This window comes from Rosa rugosa, chromosome 2, assembly GCF_958449725.1.
Source record: "Rosa rugosa chromosome 2, drRosRugo1.1, whole genome shotgun sequence".
In the NCBI taxonomy this organism is placed as follows: domain Eukaryota; kingdom Viridiplantae; phylum Streptophyta; class Magnoliopsida; order Rosales; family Rosaceae; genus Rosa; species Rosa rugosa.
The window spans coordinates 40051436-40074664 of NC_084821.1; the positions used below are offsets into that span (position 1 = coordinate 40051436).

At 37.3% G+C, this 23229-nt stretch overlaps 2 protein-coding genes across 8 annotated transcripts; both read left to right on the plus strand.

Moving 5' to 3' along the window:
- The first annotated feature begins 431 nt into the window (after positions 1-431).
- Positions 432-9731, plus strand: LOC133730736 (uncharacterized). Its single transcript, XM_062158272.1, has 8 exons — positions 432-537; positions 626-689; positions 1084-1468; positions 8035-8414; positions 8494-8733; positions 8811-9162; positions 9244-9369; positions 9465-9731. Exons 1-8 carry the CDS (start codon positions 432-434, stop codon positions 9474-9476), a joined length of 1665 nt encoding a protein of 554 aa, XP_062014256.1. The 3' UTR covers positions 9477-9731.
- Positions 9732-11894: 2163 nt separating this feature from the next.
- Positions 11895-18936, plus strand: LOC133733634 (zinc finger BED domain-containing protein RICESLEEPER 1-like). 7 transcript variants are annotated; one of them, XM_062161282.1, is made up of 11 exons: positions 11895-12258; positions 12352-12457; positions 12547-12680; positions 13303-13415; positions 13791-13904; positions 14015-14186; positions 14359-14589; positions 15773-15873; positions 16195-18401; positions 18480-18607; positions 18712-18936. In XM_062161282.1, the coding sequence occupies exon 9, from the start codon at positions 17140-17142 to the stop codon at positions 18148-18150; it is 1011 nt and encodes a 336-aa protein (XP_062017266.1). In that variant the 5' UTR covers positions 11895-12258; positions 12352-12457; positions 12547-12680; positions 13303-13415; positions 13791-13904; positions 14015-14186; positions 14359-14589; positions 15773-15873; positions 16195-17139; the 3' UTR covers positions 18151-18401; positions 18480-18607; positions 18712-18936. The 7 variants fall into 7 exon arrangements, with proteins under 7 accessions (XP_062017266.1, XP_062017268.1, XP_062017270.1 ...); XM_062161284.1 differs by having other exon boundaries at positions 12352-12473; positions 12565-12680; positions 18480-18936; XM_062161286.1 differs by having other exon boundaries at positions 12352-12473; positions 12565-12680; positions 13344-13415; positions 18480-18936.
- The last annotated feature ends 4293 nt before the right edge of the window (positions 18937-23229 follow it).

Consider the following 23229-nt stretch of genomic DNA (forward strand, 5'->3'; position numbering starts at 1 on the left):
AAAGATCACATAGAGTGAGAAAACCAAGGTTTGGAGGGGAAGATGATATTTATGAAGTGTACTTGAATGAAGTTGAGTCTACATTGTCAGATGACAATGATCCCACCACCGTTAAACAAGCAACTAAAAGTAAAGAATCTGATACATGGACTCAAGCTATGATTGCAGAGCTTGACTCTATGTACAAGAATGGAGTATGGCAGCTTGTAAAGCCAAAAGAAAATCATAAACCAATTGGCTGCAAGTGAGTTTTCAAAACCAAGAGAGATGTAAGTGGAAACATAGGAAGACATAAAGCTAGACTAGTTGCTAAGGGATTCACACAAAATGAGGGAATAGACTTTACAGAAACTTTCTCACCTGTTTCAACTAAGGATTCATTCAGTTTCATAATGGCGCTAGTAGCTCATTATGATATGGAATGACATCAAATGGATCTAAAAACAACCTTTCTAAATGGGGAGCTTGAGGAAGAAATCTTCATGGCACAACCTGAAGGTTTTATTGAAGCAGGAAAAGAAAATGTGATCTGTGAAAGTAAGAAATCTATTTATAGACTCAAACATGCTAGTAGGCAGTGGTATAAGAAATTTGACTCAGTGGTTTCATCTTTTGGATTTTACAGAAAATCTTGTTGATGAGTGTGTTTATGTTAAAGTAGTTGGAAACAATTTTATATTTCTTATCCTGTATGTAGATGAAATTTTTCTTCCTAGCAGCAATGTAAAATTGCTGAAAGACACTAAACCTTTCCTGTCAAGAAATTTTGACATGAAAGACCTAGGAGAAGCATCATATGTACTATAAATTGAGATCAAGAGAGATAGAAAATAGGGACTGTTGGGATTATCTCAGCATAGTTACATTTCAAAAATTCTGAAAAGATTTGGAATGAAAACCTGTGCTAATAGTGAGTTTCAATGCCTAAGGGAGATGAATTAACCAAGAATCAGAGTCCTAAAACTGATATTGAGAAAACTGAAATGGATTCAATATCATACGCTAGACTAGTGGGGAGTTTGATGTATGCACAAGTCCGTACAAGGCCAGATTTGTCCAATTTGCAGTTGGAATGCTATCTAGGTTTCAGTCAAATCCTAGAAATGAGCATTGGATTGCTGGTAAGAAGGTTTCAAGGTACCTGCAGATGACCAAAAACCATATGCTTGTGTATAAAAGTGTGACAAAGCTTGAATTAGTTGGTTTTCCAGATTCTGACTTTGCTGGAAATTATCCTACATCCATGAAGTCAACCTGTGGCTATGTCTATATGCTTGAAGGTGCTACAGTAGCTTGGAAAACAATGAAACAATCATTAATAGCTACTTCCACAATGCAGGCAGAAGTGATAGCAATATATAAAGGCGTGTGTGAAGGATTGTGGATTAAAAGTTTCATTTTGGAAACCAAAGTGTTGGGTGATCTTGTTAATGAAAGTTTGAAAGTGTTTTGTGATAATGAAGCTACTGTATTTTTCAATAAGAATAGTAAAAGATCGATCAAATAACTCTAAGCATATAGATTTGAAATTCTACAGTATCAGAAAGAGAGTTAAAGATGGTGAAGTTGAAATCTCTAGCATCAAGACTGGTGATCAGCTTGCTGATCCATTCACAAAAGCATTGTCAGTGGTAGCGTTTAAGGAACACTCCAAGAATATGGGAATTCTGTCAAGCTTTAATGATGCTAAAGTTCAGTAGGAGCAAAATGTTTGAGAAAATTATTTTTAGTTTAGTTTTATTTTGATTCAGTTCTTATTTTCTATTTTTGGTTATGTAGCATAAATATTTGTACTTCATGTTTTGATTTAATAAAATGAGGTATTTTTAGCTCATGGTCTAACAACTTTATTTATTTTGATAAATTTATTGTTTCTGTTTTTTTTTTTGTTAGCTTTTTTGTTTTATCAAGTGGATTGTTTTTTTTTTTTTTAAGGGGTTTGAAACTCAGCCTAGCTAGGAGGCTCAGCCCCACGCCCGGTTCCATTTATTATATTAATAGTATGATTTTGCAACGAGGGGACATAAAACATGAACTCCGTGCTACAGGAAAACACTTACAATAATCCTCATAGAGAACATCCTGAATAATAGCAGAAGTTTCATCTAACCAAACATCATCAATAGCAAACAAACTAGTAAGATGTGCAAGTCTATCAGCAACACCATTTGCTTCACGGTAAATATGATGAATTCTAACTGATTGAAAAGCATTAAAATAATCTTTACAATCATCTAAAATCCGACTTACCTCCGAGAAATTCTTCTCCGAACTATTGAGTGCAACAATCAGAATGGCAGAGTCGCTTTCAAGTGGATTGTTATATATGCATATATTCAATAAGAAGCAAACAATGATTCACTGAGTGTAAAGAAAATTATGTTTGCATTGGGATTTTGATTTTCAAAATATTTAGGTTGGACTACTGTCAAATGACAACTGCATTTTGATATATAATGTTGTTTGACTGTATCACATTGGTTTTGAATTCATGTGGATTGCAGATGTTATTGTTTTGTGATCTAGAACAAGTATGCTCATTTGAACATGGCTATTTCTTGATTCTGCAATGGTTCTACATTTTGACAGAATTGAATGGATAAAAGCAGTGTTCTAAAAAACGGCCGCCCATGCCGCCTAGGCGCTGGGCGGCAGCAGACCGAGGCGAGTAATGGCAAATCGGAAGCCTTAGGTGGATATGATTTAGGCGGCCGCCTGGACGGTTTCCTCCTTTTTTTTTTTTTTTTTTTTCCCTTTCCCAAACCTAAACTCGACATCAGCGAAACCTAAACCCATTTGAAGAATTTCTGAGGTGAGTAGCGGGGTAAACACAGGCGGAGCAGCGAGACTTCTGGAGATGGAAGCTCCGGCGTCCGCATCGGAAACAGAGAGTGTGGGTCTTGTTGCAGCGCTTGCCAAAGCTACTAGTTCCTTTTCCCTATTCAGATTTCAACAACACAGTTACAAATCTATGCATGTTTATGATCAAGCTAGAAATTGAGAGAGAGAGAGAGAGAGAGGTCGAGAGAGAGAGAGAGTTACCATTTCGTGTTTGGCTGCGGCTGAAACCCAAAATCTGGAGGGGTGTGTGTGTGGGGGAAAACTGACGGAGAAGAAGAAGCATTCGTTTATATAGCTCAGGGTTTCCCTTGGAATTTTGAGTTAAATAGACAAAATTGGCCCTTAGAAGAGTTCATAACAACGGCCATGTATCCAGCTCAAATAATGCCAACTTGATTATTGGGCTACGGAGAAACAAAAAGATCATCAGCTAAAAGACCCATAATTAGAGGTCTGCTAGTGCTAGTTAATGGTTTGTTATTAGGATTCTTTTAATGGTCCATAATTTAGAATTCTTTTAAAATTTAAATATTTTAGGTCCAATTTTATTACTCTTTTGAGTCTTAAATATGTTTATATATTTTTAATTACATAAATAAAAGCTATAAAAATAAAATTAAAATTAAAAAATACAAAACCGCCTAGGCGCTCCTCCCCAGCCCACCGCCCGACTAGCGCCTAGCGATTTTTCGAACCTTGGATAAAAGGTATACTTATATCTCAGTGCACACTTCAGCTATTTTTGAATCGAAATTGTTTTGATTCAGTTTTTGTATAGACAATGATGGTCCAAGTGGGAGAATGTCAGAATAAATGTGGACCTATCATCATCTATAATGCAGTATACAAGTTGGATTAGAATTTTGTTTGTTAATAGGAGATGTATGTGAATTACAATACCTAGAGACCTATTGAGTTAATTATATAAGCTCATAGGTTAGGATTCCATTAGTTGGATTACAATGTAATCTGTGAATTAGTGATTCATTAGGTTTCTTATTGAGGTGACTTGGTTTCTAAGAAACTTTTTTATGGGAGGACTCTTACAATCATTAGCCAATATAAATAAGGTATGTTGGTCCCTGCTCTCTCTATAACAAAGTCTTAAGTCCTGCCCCATAGAAAGGTGCTTGAATCTAGAGTTGAGGAGAAGATCAATTGGTGTTTGCTGCTTGCTCGACTATTGCTGCAATGGCTCTCAACACAAAAGAAGGTAGGCCTGAAACCATGTTGATTAGTTCATGCTGTATTGATTGCATATACAGTATGTGTTTATGTTCTTGTGAATTTGGATTGTTTCCTCATTCAATTTAACATTAAGCTAGCTAACTAGAGATAGAAGAGAACCCCATTGTCATTCAAATCCTTTGCAGCTTGAGCAAAAGTGGATTCAAATTTGCTCACCACTTTTATTTTGTGGTGATATCACCACTCTATTAAAACTTGTCACGTCATATAAAATTAATTGAATACTTAAAATATAACTTTTTAATAAAACATCATGATTAACTATAATTGTGTTTTATAACACATGATAGTTTTGTATTGAGTGGTGGTATCACAACCAAAGTATTCGTGGTGAGCAAATTTGAATCCGCAAAATTACATACAAGCAGCAGATTTAATAAATGGTCTAGTAGGATCCCATAGTGTTGTTAAATTTGACTAGATAACTATTCGATTATTTAATAATATATGTTAAAGACTTGAAGGTTGCCTGATCGCGTATATGTACGTACGTACACATGCCATTGTTGATCAATTATTTTTGGATTAATGCTAATTCATTGTATATTATGGATTCCGAAGCGCCAAGAGTGCACTCGTTTTTTAAATTGCTACATTGATCAGAATCTACACATGATGACCCCACAATTCGTCGTTGGGACTTGGGACTAGCAAAGTCCATGATATTAAACCAAAATCTTTTTTCGACCTAGATCCCCTGTCTATTCCAAAATCACATTTCGGTAGGGTTTATTGCAGCTCGTCCGTACAGTTATTGCTTGTTGGCTTGTTGCCTAGGCCTTTTTGTCCTCGGGCCTCAAAACCTGCTAGAGAGTGAGAGGGTCCTCATCCATATCTATTTTTGTTGTCATTTTTTAATATGTTGGCCTGCAAAAGATTAACGAGTGTCGATCAATGGACCACTGTACAAACTTGTTCTATATATAGTTTAGTTTCTTTAACCTATTATATATTGAAGAAGTTCTCGGGTTTATATACAGAAGCCACATGATCGAGCAAGCATGTTTGTTCTGGGGTTTATGTAGAGGAGCTTCTATTATTATTGACATTAATTAGATATTATGCAAATGTAAACAGTTGACATGTCAATTTTTTTTTTTTCAACTAGGTTGACATCTCATTAATTAGTTTACAATCTTTACCAAACTGGTTATAATATTTTCTAACTGAACCCTGAAAACAGAAAGTATTACTGGTTAATTGACGTAGGCTGCTTAAAGTTTGTTGATACGTGGTCAAACTTAAAAGCAGTGGCTCAGGAATAAGGACAAAGGAGACAGAAAATGCTAGAGCTAGCTGTTCAAACGGTCGTATTGTAACTCTCTTTTGCCTAAATGCCAAAAGCTGGCCTCCTCCTGGGTTAAGCGAAGATGCCCTCTCTGGGTTCTGGTAACACCTTGCCGTTTTGATGAACCACGATCAAGGGGACTCGAACCCACAATTAAATAAATAACGTGGATGCCTTCTTTAGGGTTTATGTGTATTTGTGTACATAACAATTTCTTAAGCAAAATATAAACGAAAGGGACCTGTCAAACAACTTGTCGTCACCGACCATAGAAATCGAATACTTATATTTTCTTCTCTCACGTTCTAGGAGACTATACTATTCAAAGCATTAAACCATGGATAAAGGTGCAAGTATGATTCAAAGATCCGATGTCAACCTATTCTTATCAGGAAAAAAAAAAAAACATATATATATAGTCCGGCCATTTTGCTATCAACTTAAGGGTATAACAGATACAAGTAGTAAAAAAACGTAATGAAGAAAACCAGAAATAATTGATAAATTAAAGATATCACAGGACTTCTAAAATTTTAACCATCTTGAAGAGAATTTGCTTAATATAATAGATAGATATAAGCTCATGATTTTCTAGCAATTGGTCTGATAGATAAGTGTTATTTATATTACAGTTCTATAATCATCGACTAGTTTGCACTTACTCTTAGCTAGAAATCACAGTGAGTTAGGGAGCTATTGGAGGGTTTACTTAACCTAACACTTTTTACAAAGTAGTTAATTAGTTATAAGTACGTAGCAAACCTAGGATTCACTTAAGTACGTACTTATTAACTAATTTGGTGGAGCTTAGCTATGGTTTGCCAATTGAGCTCCAAATCCTCCAATAGATGCCATGTCATCGGTTTGAAAGAGCTAACAAAAAATGAAAAGATAGAATAAACAGAAATGCATGCCAAAGACAAAGACAATGGAGTGGCACTGAGAAGATGGTACTATTGCGCCTCTCTCTCTCTCTTCTCTCTCTGTGTATCTCTCCCCACCGCCGTAAAACCCTGATACCCCACTCATTTCACACATTTCAATTCTAACTCAGATCAAGAATAGAGAGAAGAAAAGCAATCCACTCACTGTATCTATCATGGCTCAAATTTAATCCACTCTCCAAGTCATCTTCAACAACCTAGGTAAGTTATTGTCCTTCTGCGTTTTTAATTTCCTCATTTTAACTTGGTTAAATCTTCCTTCTGCAGATTTCTTTGCCTCATTATCTTTAGTCATATTGTCTCAAGTACTTTGTGTTGCTGGCTTGCTAGATTGGGTTTGATTAATTTGTTCTGTTTCTCTTCTGAACCATACTTGTTGAAAAAATTGCTTCCTTCTTATTTGGAAAAATAAATAAATAAAGGAACAAATATAAAAAAATAAAAATGAAAAGCCTATATAGATAATACATGGTAACTAAATTAGCTAATCAATCGAGTGTTGATGAGCAAAATATTAATTGGATTAGCTAATCCTTTTTATCACACTTGGGTACTTCTGAATTTTCACCACCCGATTTCGTAGGAACCTTCAACTTGCACTCGTATTTGAATTTGTTATCAATCTTGAACACAGCAGCCTTGCCCTTTCTCTTCCCATTAACAATGTCGACAACTACGTACAAGCTTAGTGTTCTTCACCTTGGGAAGCCTCAACACCCACCACAGACATCTTTTTCACCGCCTTGTTGAGTTCCTTCTTGTCGATCTTCTTTATCTCAAATCAACCGTAGTCAATTCCTTTCCTATAGGATTTTCAGAGATTTTTTTTTTTTTTTTAAAATTTTCCCTTGAACTTGAGAGGGTTTTGGCTAGCTTTTCCTTTAGATAAACCGGAAGGAGTGTTTACTAGTCCATTTGAACTTGGGAGGGTTTTGGTGTGATGTACTAGTGAGGCTAACAATGACAGATCGGTTGGTATCCCTGAATCGATTTGAAGGAAAGGAATGTTTACTAATCCATTTCCCATATAGATCTAGATTTCAAATACTTGTTGTAGTCAAAATCGTATTCCTCCTTGCAAAATCATGCCTGAATGCATTTCAATTTTTCATTTTTTTCTTGGCATATGCCATAAATGCAGAAAATGTGCTATATATGAATTCTCAAATTAAAAAAATTATAAAAAAAAAAAAAAAAAAACAAGAGAAAACTCTAGTCAACACTCAACAGGAATAGTTTCAAATATTTCCCACTGTATTAGATCATTAATGGCAAACTTGTTGTCATCTCAATTACTTTGTGTTGCTAGGTTGCTAGTTTTGATTTAATTTATTTATTCTGTTCCTCTTCTTTCTAAGCCAAATTTTCAATACTATAAAGTCTATAACTCTGCACTATTTTCCAATGGCTAGAAGGGAACTTTTTCTTCTTTTCCTTTTGTTCTGTGTTGTTGAAAAATAAAACTACTGTTTGAAGATCTGGTTTACTTTGTGTTGCTGGCTTGCTAGTTTGAGTCTGTGCTTGGCTTGAATCTGGGTTTATTTATTTAATTTGTTCCTCTGCTTTCTGTACCAAAGTTTCATTGCTTAAAGTGCTGTCCATATCTCAAATCCAAAAGCTAGGCCAAACCCTTTTTTGTTATATATAGCTTCTGCTTGTCAAAAGTTGTTCATGTTGGGCTTAAACTCTTGTTTTTTTTTGTTGTTGTTGTAGAGCATGGGAGATTCGTTTGAGTACAGTTATGTTGTTGATGTAGAACCTAACAGCATTCAGAATGGGTTTCTTTGCAAGAATGGATTAGCAAGAGTTCGAGATCAGGTTTTGCAAAATCGGATATTTCGGGCTACCACTATATTTTCTTTTCGGTGCAATGATGGGAATGCCACTTTTTGGCACAACACTTGCCTCGGAAGTGTCCGGAAGAACATGCTATCGATCATTGGAGCTTCAAAAAGAAAGAATGATGGTGCTTTGATAATTATCACTGAGAAGGTAACAAAATCGATGAGACAGTGGTGTTCAAGGAAAACACTGGTTAGAAAAGCGGTAAATGATGCTGTTCTCCCCTCTGATGGTTTAGGAGCAGCAATGAGGTAATTACATTTATAATTTGGGCACTTTCTATTTCTTTGTTCAAGAGAAGAAACTAACTTAGATTTCTATTGTTTGTAGAGGAATACTTGCTGGTGTGATTCAAGCTCAGAGTTTAGGAGGGAATGCCAAGATTACTGAGGATGAAACTTTTTTTGTTGAAGGGGTCGCAAAGATCTCCATGATCACACGAAACTGCAGTACACATCCCATGCTTCAGTTTGTGACTATGATCAAGAATCTTCTTGGAAATGCAAATAATATCCCCAAGGAACTACTCTGGTTCTTTTACCTCTTGGAGCAGAACATGTCTGATGATGAGTAAGTCTTTAATTTACTTTTAATTCAATTTAGTTATTTGAATCAAATAATTAAAGAATAATTACTTTTTCATGTAGATTTTGCCGCCAACTCCCTAAGCACCCATCACTCTACAAGATAGAGATCCGTTTAGATTATAGGAGTATTGCTGCCAAAAAGGTTGAATTCTTGTCCGGCACAAATCGAACTAACCTTGAGACTAAGTTCAAGTCAGTTCAGAATAGTATTCGGCTCAAGAAGGTGAGTATGAGATGGGCTGCCAGCTTTCAACACTCGGAGGTTTTGTGGAAACACAACATTGAAACAGCATATCCACAAAATTCTCCATTTCGAGCAGCATTATCTCCACCTGTTCATCTAAATATCACTGCGTATAACAATGAGCCGCTATCTTTCCTTCGATATGGTCGCAATCTTCATCAACACCAGGTATTTTATGATTTTATTTTATTTTGTTTTTGTTTATGATAAAAAGTGCTTAGCCTAAAGGGGTTTTTTTTTTTTTTGTAGGGCAACCTATCATACCTACAAATTGAAGTGGAATTGACCAAGACGTGGCCAGATTTTATTCCTTGCCTTCATGAGGCTTTTCGAAAATGTAGCATTCGTGTTGATGTTACTGACGAAATGGATAATGTAAGTAATAATTGTCTTATCATCTCAACTGATTTTATTAGGACACATAGCTCATTCTTACATAGCTCATCTAACTTCAATGTTTTGACTTTCAGATACCACCTTAAGGGGCTAGGATGTGCATTCAACTTCTAATTTAAGTAGAGGTTCTACTGGGTAAGGGACACTGTCCTTGTACCCAAAGTTAGAATCTAACTTCTTCACTATTATATTTCGGATATTGTTCCACCATGTTTAGGTACTTGTTCTGTGGTAATTTACTTTGTTTTATGAGGAGATTGTGAAAGAAGTATTGTAATATTTGACCATTTGTTGCGGTTCATCATGTGGTGCATTATGATATTATAATGGCCTTTTGAATATTTCTATGTCTACAATTGTATGCTTTTGAGTTGTGTTTCCAATTACTAGAATAAATAAATGATTTGTGAGGCACGATTTTAGATTCTGAATTTTCAGAAAGTCCAAAGAAGAACATAATGGTTGTAATTATCATCCTTTTGTCTAAGTTGAGCTTGTTCCGAGTAACAGGTTACCCACCAGTCTCTATTAAAAGAATGAAGGGTAATGACAGAATCCGAATCAGATTTCACCCTGAAATCCGAATTGGGTCTGTAGGGTCCAATTAGGGTAAAATTTTACCAAAAATTCGGCAAAATTTCCCTTAAAATGGACTACCCAAATTTACAAAACTTGGACATGAAACTTAAACTAATCTCACAACCATATATACATTCCAAATATTTACATTCCAGGTATAATTTACATTCCGGATAGTAATTCAATTCAGCAAAACCACAACATCTAAATTCCAAGTAGTTAAACATCCTCCAGCTTAACTTTGGTTATCAAAGCAAGTCTATGAAAATTAAGCTGATATCTTACATAGGTAAGTTAAGTAATAATTACCTACAGTCAAAACGGAAGTGGTGGATCCTATGCCTCGATTTCCTGAATGCACGACCTCGGCAAATCTGAAATCTGGGCAGTTGAAAACCGAAGGGCCCAGGGAAAAGCATTGAAAACCGTTAGAGTGAGTGGATGAAACTAAAGCAATTTACTAAAAATAAACTAAATGAATGCTTTCCCAATATCTTCTTCTTTAAATCCGGCATGTAGCACAATTTAAGAAAATATTCTAAATCCCCTTCTTTAAAATCGATCTTTCAGTGTAAAACGTTCGATAACTAGAGGGTGCTGCCGACTAATCATCTCATGCCATCTGAAGGGGACTGCCGACCATATGACGCATCGGAGGGTACTGCCGAATGGAATCTAGGAGGTAGGGCTGGCATTTTCAGCCGAGACAAACCAACCAACCGAGTCCGAGCCGAACCGGAAAAGTTGGTAGCCGACCATATCGGTAACCGAAAGTTTGGTACGGTAGTACCGAACCGAGAGAGAGATATTGGTACAGTATTGGTACTGATTTTTAGACATATATGGTATATCGTACTGAACCGTATATTGTATATATTATTTATTTATTTAAATATATTTTATATTTATCGATCTGAACCGTTGATTATTATTAGTTTTATTTCATATTAAATTATAACCGTTTGATTTTAAACTTTCCAAACCCTAAACTAAAGGGGGTAAAATGTGATTCAGATCGAGCTCTCTCTCTCTGACTCGAACCCTCTTCGAGTCTCCGCATCTCGACCTCTCCTTCAGTCCTTTGAAGTTCGAAGTTCGAACTATCCAAGAATCGAACCCAGAGATAAGAGATTCATGTCCTAGTGTCCTACGGCCGGTGAATTTTCCCTTTGGTTAATTTTTATTTCAATTTTAGCTAGAAGCAAGTGGATTCATTCGATTCATGTTCTAAATTGAGTAATCTCTAAGACTCTAATGCTTTTGTTGTTTTGCATCTTGCTGCCATTAATCTCAAGTGGAATGGGTCTCTGTTGCCGTTAATCTCAAGTGGTATCTGTGAGTTCTGAACCTGTGATTTGTTGCTCTTTCTTTACCAATATGTTCTGGGTTTTCATAGTTTCCCTTCTGTGCTTGGAGGAACAGGAGGACAGAGGACTGTTTGAGTGTTTGACTCTTTGAGACTTTGAGGGAGACGAAGGCAAAGTGACTGCACAATTGAAGGTATAATTCATTAATTCGTATTATGCATAATTGATAATTCTCTGTAGATTTGATTTGCAGCAATTGTGGTAGCACTATGCCAATAACCTTATCAGACGACATACAAGTTGGTTTCTGTCGTCTGATATATTTGAACGACAGATAATGTAAAAACTGTGGTCTGAATATAGCAACATACCATACAAAGTTAGTTTTGAGAATTAAGTTTGTTTTCAAACAACAATTATCTGTCGTCTCGACAAAGGAGATAAATTGATTTCAATTCCTGTCGTAACTGTATTTTTTTTTTTTTTGTGTTTAGACAACATATATCTGCCGTTTTGTCAAAGGAGATAAATTCGCTTTGGATTTTTTCGTAGTTGTTTTTTATTTTTGGGCACAACGTGAAGGGATATATGCCAAATTTTAAAGCTATTTATCTTTCCCGACAAATTTAACCTTTTGAAAACTTTTCTCTTCCGCAGAAACCCTATCCATCTCCCTCTCCCTTAGGCACAGAAGAAACCAGCAGCCCCAACTCAAGACACATACACTCAGCTTTCTCTCTCAAACCCAAATTTCATTTCCTACCCAGATTCATTCTACAGAGCAAGACAGCCAAACATGTCGATCGAAATGCCCAAAGGGCTCCCCTTTTCAGTTGATACATGGAGTCCTTCTTCAAAGAGAAAGAGGCACCATTTCTTAACTCACGCCCACAAAGACCACTCCACTAGGATCTCCTCCCACTTTTCTTACCCGATTTACTCTACCCATCTCACCAAAACCGTCCTTCAACACTACCTCAAGGTTTGTCTTTCAATTTTGATACTTTACATGTTTTTACAATAGCCCATTTCATTTTTTGGGTTAAAGTTTCAATCTTTAATTGGGATTTTGCAGCTTGATGAATCTTTGTTTGTGGGCATTAAAGTTGGGCAATCTGTAGCTATTGATGACCCGGATGGAGCCTTCACTGATACGGCTTTCGATGCCAATCACTGTCCTGGTATCTATCTTTCATGGTATTATGGATTGGTTTCTTATTGCTTTGTTTCTTTTCTTTCTGGATCTGAACCATAGCCGCTTAATCTCCAGTCCTTGACCATTCTTTAGCTGAGGTTAGAAGTTGCTCCGATTTTGGACCCAGAAGCAAAGCACTCTCAGACACCGAGACAAAGCAATGGAGGATAAAACTGAGTCCATTTCATTCAACAAGAGAAGAGCGGAGGGTAACGATAATTGCTTTTTTTCTCTATAGTTAACGATGAAATCTGTAATTGCTTGCATTGGTTTCTGGGTTGTGTTCCTTTCTTTGATTCTGGATAAGTACTATGATTTTATCTCATGTGGATAATAGTTCAAAAGTGACTGACTTTGAGGTAAGTTCAAATGGTAAGAAAGAAGTATTTTCTACTCTACTGTTTGAAAAGTTGCAATCTTTTGTCACATAAGCATGGAGCGTGTGAGGAGAGTATATTAATTGAACAATGAGACAGCCACTTGACCTGAAGAAGTGGAAAATCCGAAAATGTAGTTCCATGTGACTTGGTAGTTACAATAGGCAATGGGATTCTAGGAACCAAGATTGGTGCTTAGGAGTGTGAATGGTTTGTTTTTATGACTTGAACTTTGTGGGGTTGGATATTGGAAAGTTTGGCTTCTACTTTGAAATTTTGTTTTTGGAGTTTAGTTTTGGATTTTCATTTGTTATCTCATCCTACTTCCTTTGTGAAATAAGAATGTTACGATTTTGTGCGATAACTTTTAATTCATATGGATAATTTCAGTTATTATCTATAGACTAGATGACTCTGAAGCTATTTTAATTTATTTTAACTTTGTCTTATGAAGCTCGTATAAATTTTTATGCATGTTGTTGGTGCAAATAAAAGGTGGAGTGGTGGATGTGGAGGAAGGCAATATAAGTTTTGTTCCTTTCTCAAAATCGATCATCTATGTAACAGGTGTGGAATCTTGCTTTGGTCTTTGTGCAATTTGCTATTTTTTCATGCTAGGAGTTTGGATGCCATACTACATAAACTTGTATTTACGAAGAGTTAGAGAACATATACATGGTCATAGTATATAAGCATATTGAAGCAGGTAGTGAACTATGTAAGATTTGCATTCTATCACTGGATGGTTTAGTTGGTTATGAGCTAATTACTTTGTAGGAACGATTACAATATTGGCCTAAAAAGTAAAACTACTCTCTCTAATCATTGTCCGTGTACCTTGTAATTGAAGATGACATGAAATTCTCTGCTTCCCTTGTTACCAATAAGCACTTGACAAATTTTTGTTTTTCCAGAAGCTCTAAACTTCTTCCCCATGTACAGGTATACCCAATGTACAAGGCCTTTATCGAGCCAGATCTTCAAACTGCTCATATAGAAATTATCAACAAGTTCAATCCATTTACTGGATTTCTAAGTCCCACTTACATTTTAAAGGTTAATCTCCATTCCTTTTAGTAAATGTGCTTGTGTTGGTGTTGATTGCTAACCGGAAGTTGTTACACCTGCATCTTCACTGAAAATTTAGTGCACCATATATATTGTAGTCAGTGAAGCCCTTGTCAGTGGATCAAATAAAGGCAGTCTTTACTGAGGAGCATACATAAGCCAAGGAGGAGACCTATGACACATACCTTCTACCACCTGGTGAAGATCCAGAATCTTGCCAATCATATCTTAGGATGCGGGATAAAGATGGGAAATATAGTCATGTTTGAGGTTTGCCTTTCAAAGTTTAGTTTCTGTATTTTGTGTGAGATGAGATATGTTGTGAAGGACTTATTGAGGTCAAAATTATATATAGCCTCAGCCTTAAATGATAAGAGAGTTATATAGCCAAAAGTCAATGTATTTTCATGTACATGATTAGACAGTGTGCTGCATATTTCAGGAGTGGGTGACAGATAATCGATCCATTTGTTATATCACCAATAATAACTTTTGAGGTCAGTGTGCGTTTTCTTGGTGGACTAATGGCTCTGGGATACACAATTGCTACTATCCTTAAAAGAAGCAGTCATGTATTCTTCAATAATGGTTTGGACATGGGTTTACATGAGGAAGGATGATGGAGATTACAAAGCAACAAACACATAACTTGTCTCGCCCCACTCTCAGAGAGGTAAGAAGGCACTTGACCTTGAGCGTGGAGGGTTTTTTTCCTTACTAAATGAACGGCTTTTGCTACTATTATCGATCATTTTAACCCTAGCAGAGTAGTCAATTTCAGGCTGGATTGATTTTACTTTGTTGAAAATTTGGAACAATTGATGTAGTTTGGTCACTTGGTGGCTGATTGAAGTGGTAGTACAATTTTTGCAGTGTTTATCAATGGATATGTTGTTAGTGGTTTCCAGGTTTTTGATGAATATATGGTACAAAGCAATTTCCAGTTTCTATATGAATGGTATATTGTGGTTTATATTTCCAAGTTCTGATGAATGTATGGTACATTATTGTGGTTTCCAAGTTTCTGAATGTATGGTACATTATTGTGGTTTCCAAGTTTCTGAATGTATGTTGCTTCATTAAGAAAAGAACAATATATTGAAGTCAAATTCTGTGGTTGTAAACCAAATCACACAACATAAAGCATAACAACTGAACATCGAACAACAGAATTCAAGCAAAATTCTGTTGTCTGAAACAACCAGAATCCATAGAAAACTCATCGTAGATGTTGTTTGAATAAAGTTCACACAACAGATTTCCCAAATAAACTTCTAAATTTTATACATTCAGTCTACACATTATTGTTGTCTCATATTAGATCAGACAATAGACAAGTGTTAAAGTCTGTTGCTAAAGTTATACTACAACAACATTTGACTGTCGTTCTATATCATATTTAACTACATACACTTACATTTTGTGCATATCTCTGGGCACATTCAAATGACTGAAATATTTTCGGTGTTTGTCGTCTGAGTTACCTTCTGACGTCGAGCTTTAACCGTCGTCTGAATGTCAATCAGATATCAGCTTAATAGACGACAGTTTTTCTGCATATCAGACGATGGGTCAAGTCTATCATCTGATGGGTTTGTTGGCATAGTGTAGGTTTGATTTATGAGTAATAGATGTGTAATAGATACATCTCATCTTGAGAATAAGGATAAATTTCAACAACTAATCACTCTTTCTATTTTTCTTCTGATTCCAAAATTCAATAACATTAAATACTTTTATGTTGTTCAACTAATCACTATCCATAAAATGATGTGTACTTGAATTGATGTCCCACAAGCCCCCTCAATTGTTATGTTCTTCTTAAATTTTAAGTTTGTTTTTCTTACGCTTTTCAGGTGTTGTTCAAATCTCAACAATTCAAGTAATCATCTAATCAAGGGCGGTGTAGACCTGGAGCAACATAGGAGCAGAGCAGTTGGTCGATTTGGAGCAAGAGGTTAGTTTCTTTGCAAAGTTAGATGATGAAAATGTTATATGTTATATGATGAAAATGGTTTGAACTGTTATATATGTTATATGCTCTGTGAATTTTTGTTTATAAGAATTAGCTAGTGAATTGTTTTATATTGTTGCTGTGTTTTTTTTTTTATGTAAGAAGACATGTTTAATGTTTTAGTTATACTTTTATTGTGTTATTTTTTTTCTGTTTATGTAAGAATACATGCTGGTAACTTTAGTGAACTGTTTTATTGTGTTACTGTTATATATATATATGTTTGATGTTTGTATGGGTTTTGTTTCTTTCTTTTTTTTGCAGCTATGGGTACTCAGAGTGGTAACTTGAGTCAGACCAGTAGCTCAAGCCATTCGATCAGTTCTGCAATCAATGTGACTAGTCCTGCAACCTTAGATCATTCCCCTTTAGGACAACCACCTTTAGGTCAAACACTCCCACCTTTAGGTCAAGCTTCAGGTTCAGATGTTGAATCTAATCCTAGCAACTCACAACCCCATGGAGCAGCTTTTGCTGGGCAAAAAAGAAAGGAGCCTGCTAACAAAAGCCCTCTTTGGGCACATTTTACTAGATGTAAACACCCGAACTCAGACCAAATTGATACTTGTTGGTGCACTTGCAATTATTGCAATGAGAGAGTGTTGTGTGATAGTGAAAAGAATGGGACAAGCTCAATGTGGTCACATACTAGGAAATGTGCTAGTCATCCGTTACATGCAGAACCTGATCCCAAGCAAGCTAAGTTGAATAGGGATAATGTGAGTGGAGGAACCACATACCATAATTATAGCCTGAAGAGGTGTGATGATAGGTGCATCGATATGATTATCAAGGATGAGCTCCCTTTTAGGCAGGTAGAGAAAGAGGGATTTATTGCTTTCTGCAAAGAGTTAGAACCTCAATGGCCTGGAATGAACAGAAAGCAGGTTTGCCAAGGGTGTGTTAGATAAGTACAATTTTGAGAAGGCTGTTTTGTTGAGTCAATTGAAGGCAAATGAGACTCGGATTTCAATTACCACCGACACCTGGACACCGATCCATAATATAAACTATTTGGTACTAACTGCCCACTTCATGGATAGTGAATGGAAATTGCACAAAAGGATCATTAACTTTTGTACAATTACTAGTCACAAAGGAGAGGAGATTGGAAGGGTAGTAGAGCAGTGTTTGAGGTAGTGAGAGATCACCAAAGCGTTTACAATCATAGTAGACAATGCTAGTGCTAATGACTTGGCTGTGGCATACATGAAGAGAAGGTTGAAGAGTTACAAGACTTTGATGTTTGAGGAAGAGTTTATACATTTAAGATATGCATGCCACATTCTAAATTTGATAGTTAGGGATGTTCTGAAGAAGTTAGAAGATGGGATTGCTGCTATATGGAACTGTGCCAAGTATGTTAAGAGTTCATCAAGTCGTCTTGACAAGTTCAGGGAGTTTGCTGTTTTGGAACAATGCAGGGCAAATGCCAAGGTTCCATTAGATGTAATCACAAGATGGAACAACACATACCTTATGCTTGAAGCTGCACTCAAGTATGAAGCTGTGTTTGGGAGAATGGCTGAAGAAGATAGCAATTTTAAAGCTTATTTCGACGAAACTGACAGAAATGGCAAAAGCAGGGTTAGACCACTATCTAGTGAGGACTGGAGGAATGCAGAAGCGTTTTGTTTGTTTTTGAAGAAGTTTTATGAAGCTACTGTGAAGCTTAGCGCTTGGAAAAAGATTACTGCGAATATATTATTTTGTGAAATGGTTACATTGCAGACTGAGATTGACAAGGCTGTCATTGCAGAAGACCCGGTTTTGAATAGGGTTGCCACTTCAATGAAGATCAAGTTCAACAAATATTGGGGAAGCTTCAAAGCGGTGAACAAGATAATCATGATAGCTAATGTCCTTGACCCAAGATACAAGCTGCAATGGGCTAAAGTAGCAATGGAAAAAGTCAATGCAAGCTACGAGACAATTCATTCAATACAAGGGGACTTGAAGAAAATATTGTTGAAGATGTATTATGAATACAAAGGCAATGAGGGCAGCAACCAATCTGAACTGTGCGTGGAAGAAGATTTAGGATTGGAAGGGGATGACTTGGAGAACCTTGATGAAGTCAACAAGCAAATAACAAGGGAGAGGATGGCAGAGCAGTCACAATGCATACGAAATGAGCTTGATCAGTATTTATCGGATATGTATGTTAGCCTCCTTGCAAAGAATTTTGAAATTCATAAGTGGTGGAAGGCTAATGCATGAGTTAACCTATCCAGTCCTATCAAAGTTAGCAAAGGATGTTTTTGTTGTTCCTTGCTCAACGGTAGCTTCGGAGAATGCATTTAGTTTGGGATCAAGAGTGGTGGATCCTTTTAGAGCTTCATTGACACCAAAAATGGTGGAAGCCCTTGTTTACACTTCGGATTGGTTAAAATCCGACCCCCCAAACTTCTACAAAGATCCGACTGAAGATGACCTTGAAATGTACCACACTTTGGAGGAACTTGAGAGGGGTAAGCTACTCATATTTTCTTATTATTTATTTTATGAATCATGATATTGTTTTTAACCTCATCTTTGTTATTTTGCAGAAAATGCTTTTAATCAGGGAGTGGAGGGAACAATGACCAATACCAGCTCTACACAAACTGTTGCCTAACAGCCTACATCATGAGCTCTCTTGTTCATTAACTGATATACACAGAAACTGCCTAAAATGGTTCATTGATAGAATTTATAGCAACTGCCAGCATTTTTATTCTTTTCAGTTTTCACTGAATTACTGCCAACATTTTATTCTTTTCAACTAAACTGTGATTGCAGAAAGTTGGAAACTGTGAGTCCATTTTGAGGGAGGACAGCAAGCTAAAATGAAGTGAAGATGAGATGAACTTTGAGTCCTTCAACAGTTTGTTTTCAACTATTGTCCACTTAGTTATTGACATATTGTATCATTTCATTCATTTGTGTGAAGTGTGAACTATGAGTTATTGAATTAGAATTTGTATGAACTATGAAGTGATAATGAGATGATCTCAAGTTGATGTATTGCTTTATTTGCTCATGGTTGAACTGAAGTGATGATGAGTGGAGATGAACTGAAGTTGATGTATTGCTTTATTTGCTTATGGTTGAACTGAAATGATGATGAGATGAAGTGTTTGAACTTTGCTTATTTTTCATTTGCAGATTTGCTTATGGTTGGGCCTTTAAATTCATATGATTATTACAGTTTTTCATTTGCTGGACAGGTTTGGCCGTTTGGGCTATTAAAATTGCAGTTGGGCCGGAGCTAAAATCTAGCCCAATCTTAAATTCAGTTGGAGGCCCAACCAACCGATATCAACCGGATATCTCGGTATACCGAGAAGTTGGTATACCGACTTTTTGGGCGGTAATGCACTATGCCAAAATCCTTACCACACTACACTTTTTAGACAACGAAAAAAAAATTTCCGTTGTGTGATCACTGAAACTGCTTCACACAACAGGTTTAATGAGATTTAGTTGTATAAGGGGGTGGTAAATCAAATTTTTTTGGGTCCAAGATTTGTAATACCCCGAAAAATCTAAATTAAATTCCGTGGATTTTTAGAAATGATTTCACGATAGTGGGAGCAAGTACGAGGCTTGGAGAAGTTGTGGAATTAGTTCGAACGATTAATTTTCGAAAACGAACGTTATTTAGGGGGTCGCGAAAGTTGACTTTTTATACGTTCAAAATTTGGGAAAACTTCCTTCATGAAAGTTGTAGAGCTCGTCGATACGATCACGTGCATATGCGGAACGCAAAAAGCGGAGTTCGTATGAATTAGTTATGATTTTTTGAAAACGTTTCCAATTTAGTATAAATCTTCCATTTTCGGAAATTTCCGAAAATAGTTTCAGAATTTCCGAAAACGTTTCCCAAAATTGATGTCAATGGATCCACCAGCTGGCCCAAAATTGATGTCGATGGATCCACCAGCACCAGTAGGACTAGTGGACCCAAAATTAATATCAATGGATCCACCAGTACCAGGAGAACTAGTTCCCATGGGCACTTGAGCAGCCTGATTGCACCTCTTCATCTGCTTCTCTCGAGCCCTGACTTTCTGGAACCAAAAGTAAATGTTCTTGCCCTCAACCTGTCCATACTGGTTCAGCTGGAGACAGATCTCGTGAATGTGCTCTGTAGTTGGGCACTTAACTCCCTTGTCGTAGTAAAGATCCTTGAGGATTCTTATTTGATCTGGAGTAGGAATCCACCTGGTACGGCTTCGCCAGAGATCCGTGTTGGCACTACTCCCGGCTGCTTGGTTGTTTCCTACATCCTCGATTTGTTGCTGGGTTTGTAGCTCCATTAGTTGCAGAGTTCGTGGTTCCATGGTGATGAGTTGAGAGGAAGTGTAAATTGAAGAACGAAGTTGTTGAGTGTTTGTGGGAGATTGACCTTAGAAGGATTAAGGTTGATGAAGGGGTGTTGGAGATCTGAAAGTTCAGAGGAAAGAAGAGATTGAATCTACCAGATGGAAGAGAAGATCGGGAGGAGAAGGATTGAAATTGATGAAGAAAGGATTTGAGTTTCGAAAGAAAGGCTGAAGGGTTGAGAGAGAAAGGGCTGGAACTCGAGAGAAATTTTCTTTTCCTTTGGAATGAACAGTCGCTTCCTCAGAATGCACCTATTTATAGAACAAGGTGAGCAGAACTCCACCGTTGGATGGACGATCTCTGAGATTCAATCTACGCGTTAGATTAAAGTCAACCGAAAACACGGAAAAGCTGTTGGCGCGTGGAGAGCGTGTAAGGGGACCGAGCGAATCTCGAGACGCTGTGGCAGACAGCTTTCGCCGAAAGTGATCTGCTTTCCGTAAATCACGGAAGAGACGTGTCGTGGCACGTGGAGTGTACCGACAGTTTGTTTTTATTCTATCGCTTATTATAGAATAAATAAAAGGAGTTGCATGGATAGTAACGAGAGCAGCTGGTGCTCTAGTGGTTGAAGAGCAAAGCTCTTGTACAAGAGGTCAGAGGTTCGAACCTTGCCTCTCGTTTATTTTTATTATGTTCGCTTATGACATAATAAGTATAACATTTGTACACATTATATTAAGCACAGCTTGTGCTCCAGTGGTTGGGGACAAAGGTTTCGTGCAGCAGGTTAAGGTTTCGAACCTTGCCTCCCCCGTTATTTTATTTATGTTGCTTATGACATAATAAATATAACACGTGAGCATATATTAATGAAGGCAGCTCTTGCTTTAGTGGTTGGGAGCAAAACCTTCGTGTTCGAGGTCGGGAGTTCGAACCTTACCTCTTACAAATATTTTTGGATCTCGTATATGCTTGATATACGGACGTATATACGGTCTGTACGGTATGCATACGTATATACGGTATACCTACGGTATGTACAATTTCATACCGTAGCCGAGCTGGAAGTTGGTGGGCCGATTGGTAGGCCCAAATAGTAAGCCCAATTGTTCGGCCCAAATGTTAACCCAAATTGGTTCGGGCCGGTTCGAAATGTGGATGGTTTGGTTTCTTCGGCCCAATTGGCCAGCCCTAATGCTTAGCCCAAGGATTGAGCAAGCCCAAGTCATCATCACTGGGTGACATGTTTTATTGGCGTGCTTTTGAGAATGATTTGTTTTGAGTGATGCATCTCTATTGTTGTGTAGAATAGTGCATGCTTAAGTTTTACTATAGAGATTTACCGTGATGCTAATTGAGTAGCGAAACGCTTTGTGGGAGTGTTTACTGTGCTTGTATGCCAGTACAGGATGACGATCTGTGTGAAAACAGCTATATGTGCAATGATCCACGTGATGATTTTGTGTAATTGATGTGGAGTGATGTTGAGCAGTTGTTTTGTGAATTTACATCGTGATGAAAGGATTTAGTGGCCATAGGAATGTATTTTTATACAAAGGGCTGTGGCTTTGTAGATTACTACAACTTTGGGAATGATGGAGATTCGATGGTTAGGTCAACCTTAATCAAGAGGAATTGACTTACGCTTAAATTTCGGGACGAAATTTCTTTAAGGAGAGTGGATTGTAATACCCCGAAAAATCTAAATTAAATTCCGTGGATTTTTAGAAATGATTTCACGATAGTGGGAGCAAGTATGAGGCTTGGAGAAGTTGTGGAATTAGTTCGAACGATTAATTTTCGAAAACGAACGTTATTTAGGGGCTCGCGAAAGTTGACTTTTTATACGTTCAAAATTTGGGAAAACTTCCTTCATGAAAGTTGTAGAGCTCGTCAATACGATCACGTGCATATGCGGAACGCAAAAATCGGAGTTCGTATGAATTAGTTATGATTTTTTGAAAACGTTTCCAATTTAGTATAAATCTTCCATTTTCGGAAATTTCCGAAAATAGTTTCAGAATTTACAAAAATAGAAAAAAACTGCTGCAGCCCTCGTCCCCGCCGGAAATCGCCTCCGATTTTCGTTTGGCCATATCTTCCTCCTCCGGCCACCAATCCTCACCAAATTTCTTCCATTGGCTTCGTATGGTCCTTGCGCACCTGTCTGTGGAAGCCTTGCACGACGGCGCGGCCTGTAGCGGCGGCGGCAAGCTTGGTCCGATTTGAGTTCGATTTTGAGTCAACGCCGATATCTCGAGTTCTAGGCCACCAATCTTCAAGATTCTTGGACTGGTGAACTCAGATTAAGGATCTGAACAAATTTCATGAAGGGATCGAAGCGAGTTGTTGACGTTTTTACGTTGAACGGAGCTCTCACCGGATTCTGGAAAATTTCCGGCAAAACCGTGTGTTCTAGGTAATTTCCGACCACTTCCTTTCGTTTTCAGACTTCATGCTAGTTAGGAAAATGGTTAGGCTTGTTGAGATGAAGAGGAGCAGCCTGGCCCCGACACCATTGGCGGTGGTCGGCGGCGGCTCTGCCCCTAACTCCGGCGGCCCTTTCCGGCCACCTCCGGGGATCAAAAATATGGTTTCTGTACATTTTCAGATTCTATATTTCAATACGATCATTGGATATATTATACGCAATTTTTGAATATCGTATGATTAAGTTATGAATTTTTAAGTTTAGATCGATTTCGATCGTTAGATTTGTGATATGTGAAGTTAGGACCGTCAGATGGACTTGTAGTTTTGATATGATGATCTTATGACTGTCCCAGTGTCTTTGTGTGGTCATGGGCGAAGATCTGACCGTTGGATCTTCGTATAAATGCAAAACAGTGATTAGGGAGGCGATTCGTGAGAATCCGTCCGTCGGATTTTCGTATAAATTTGTGAAGATGTTAGTAAGGACGATTCAGGAAGATCCGACCGTTGGATCTTCGTGATGATTTTTGGAGGGTGATCCTAAAGGCGATCCGT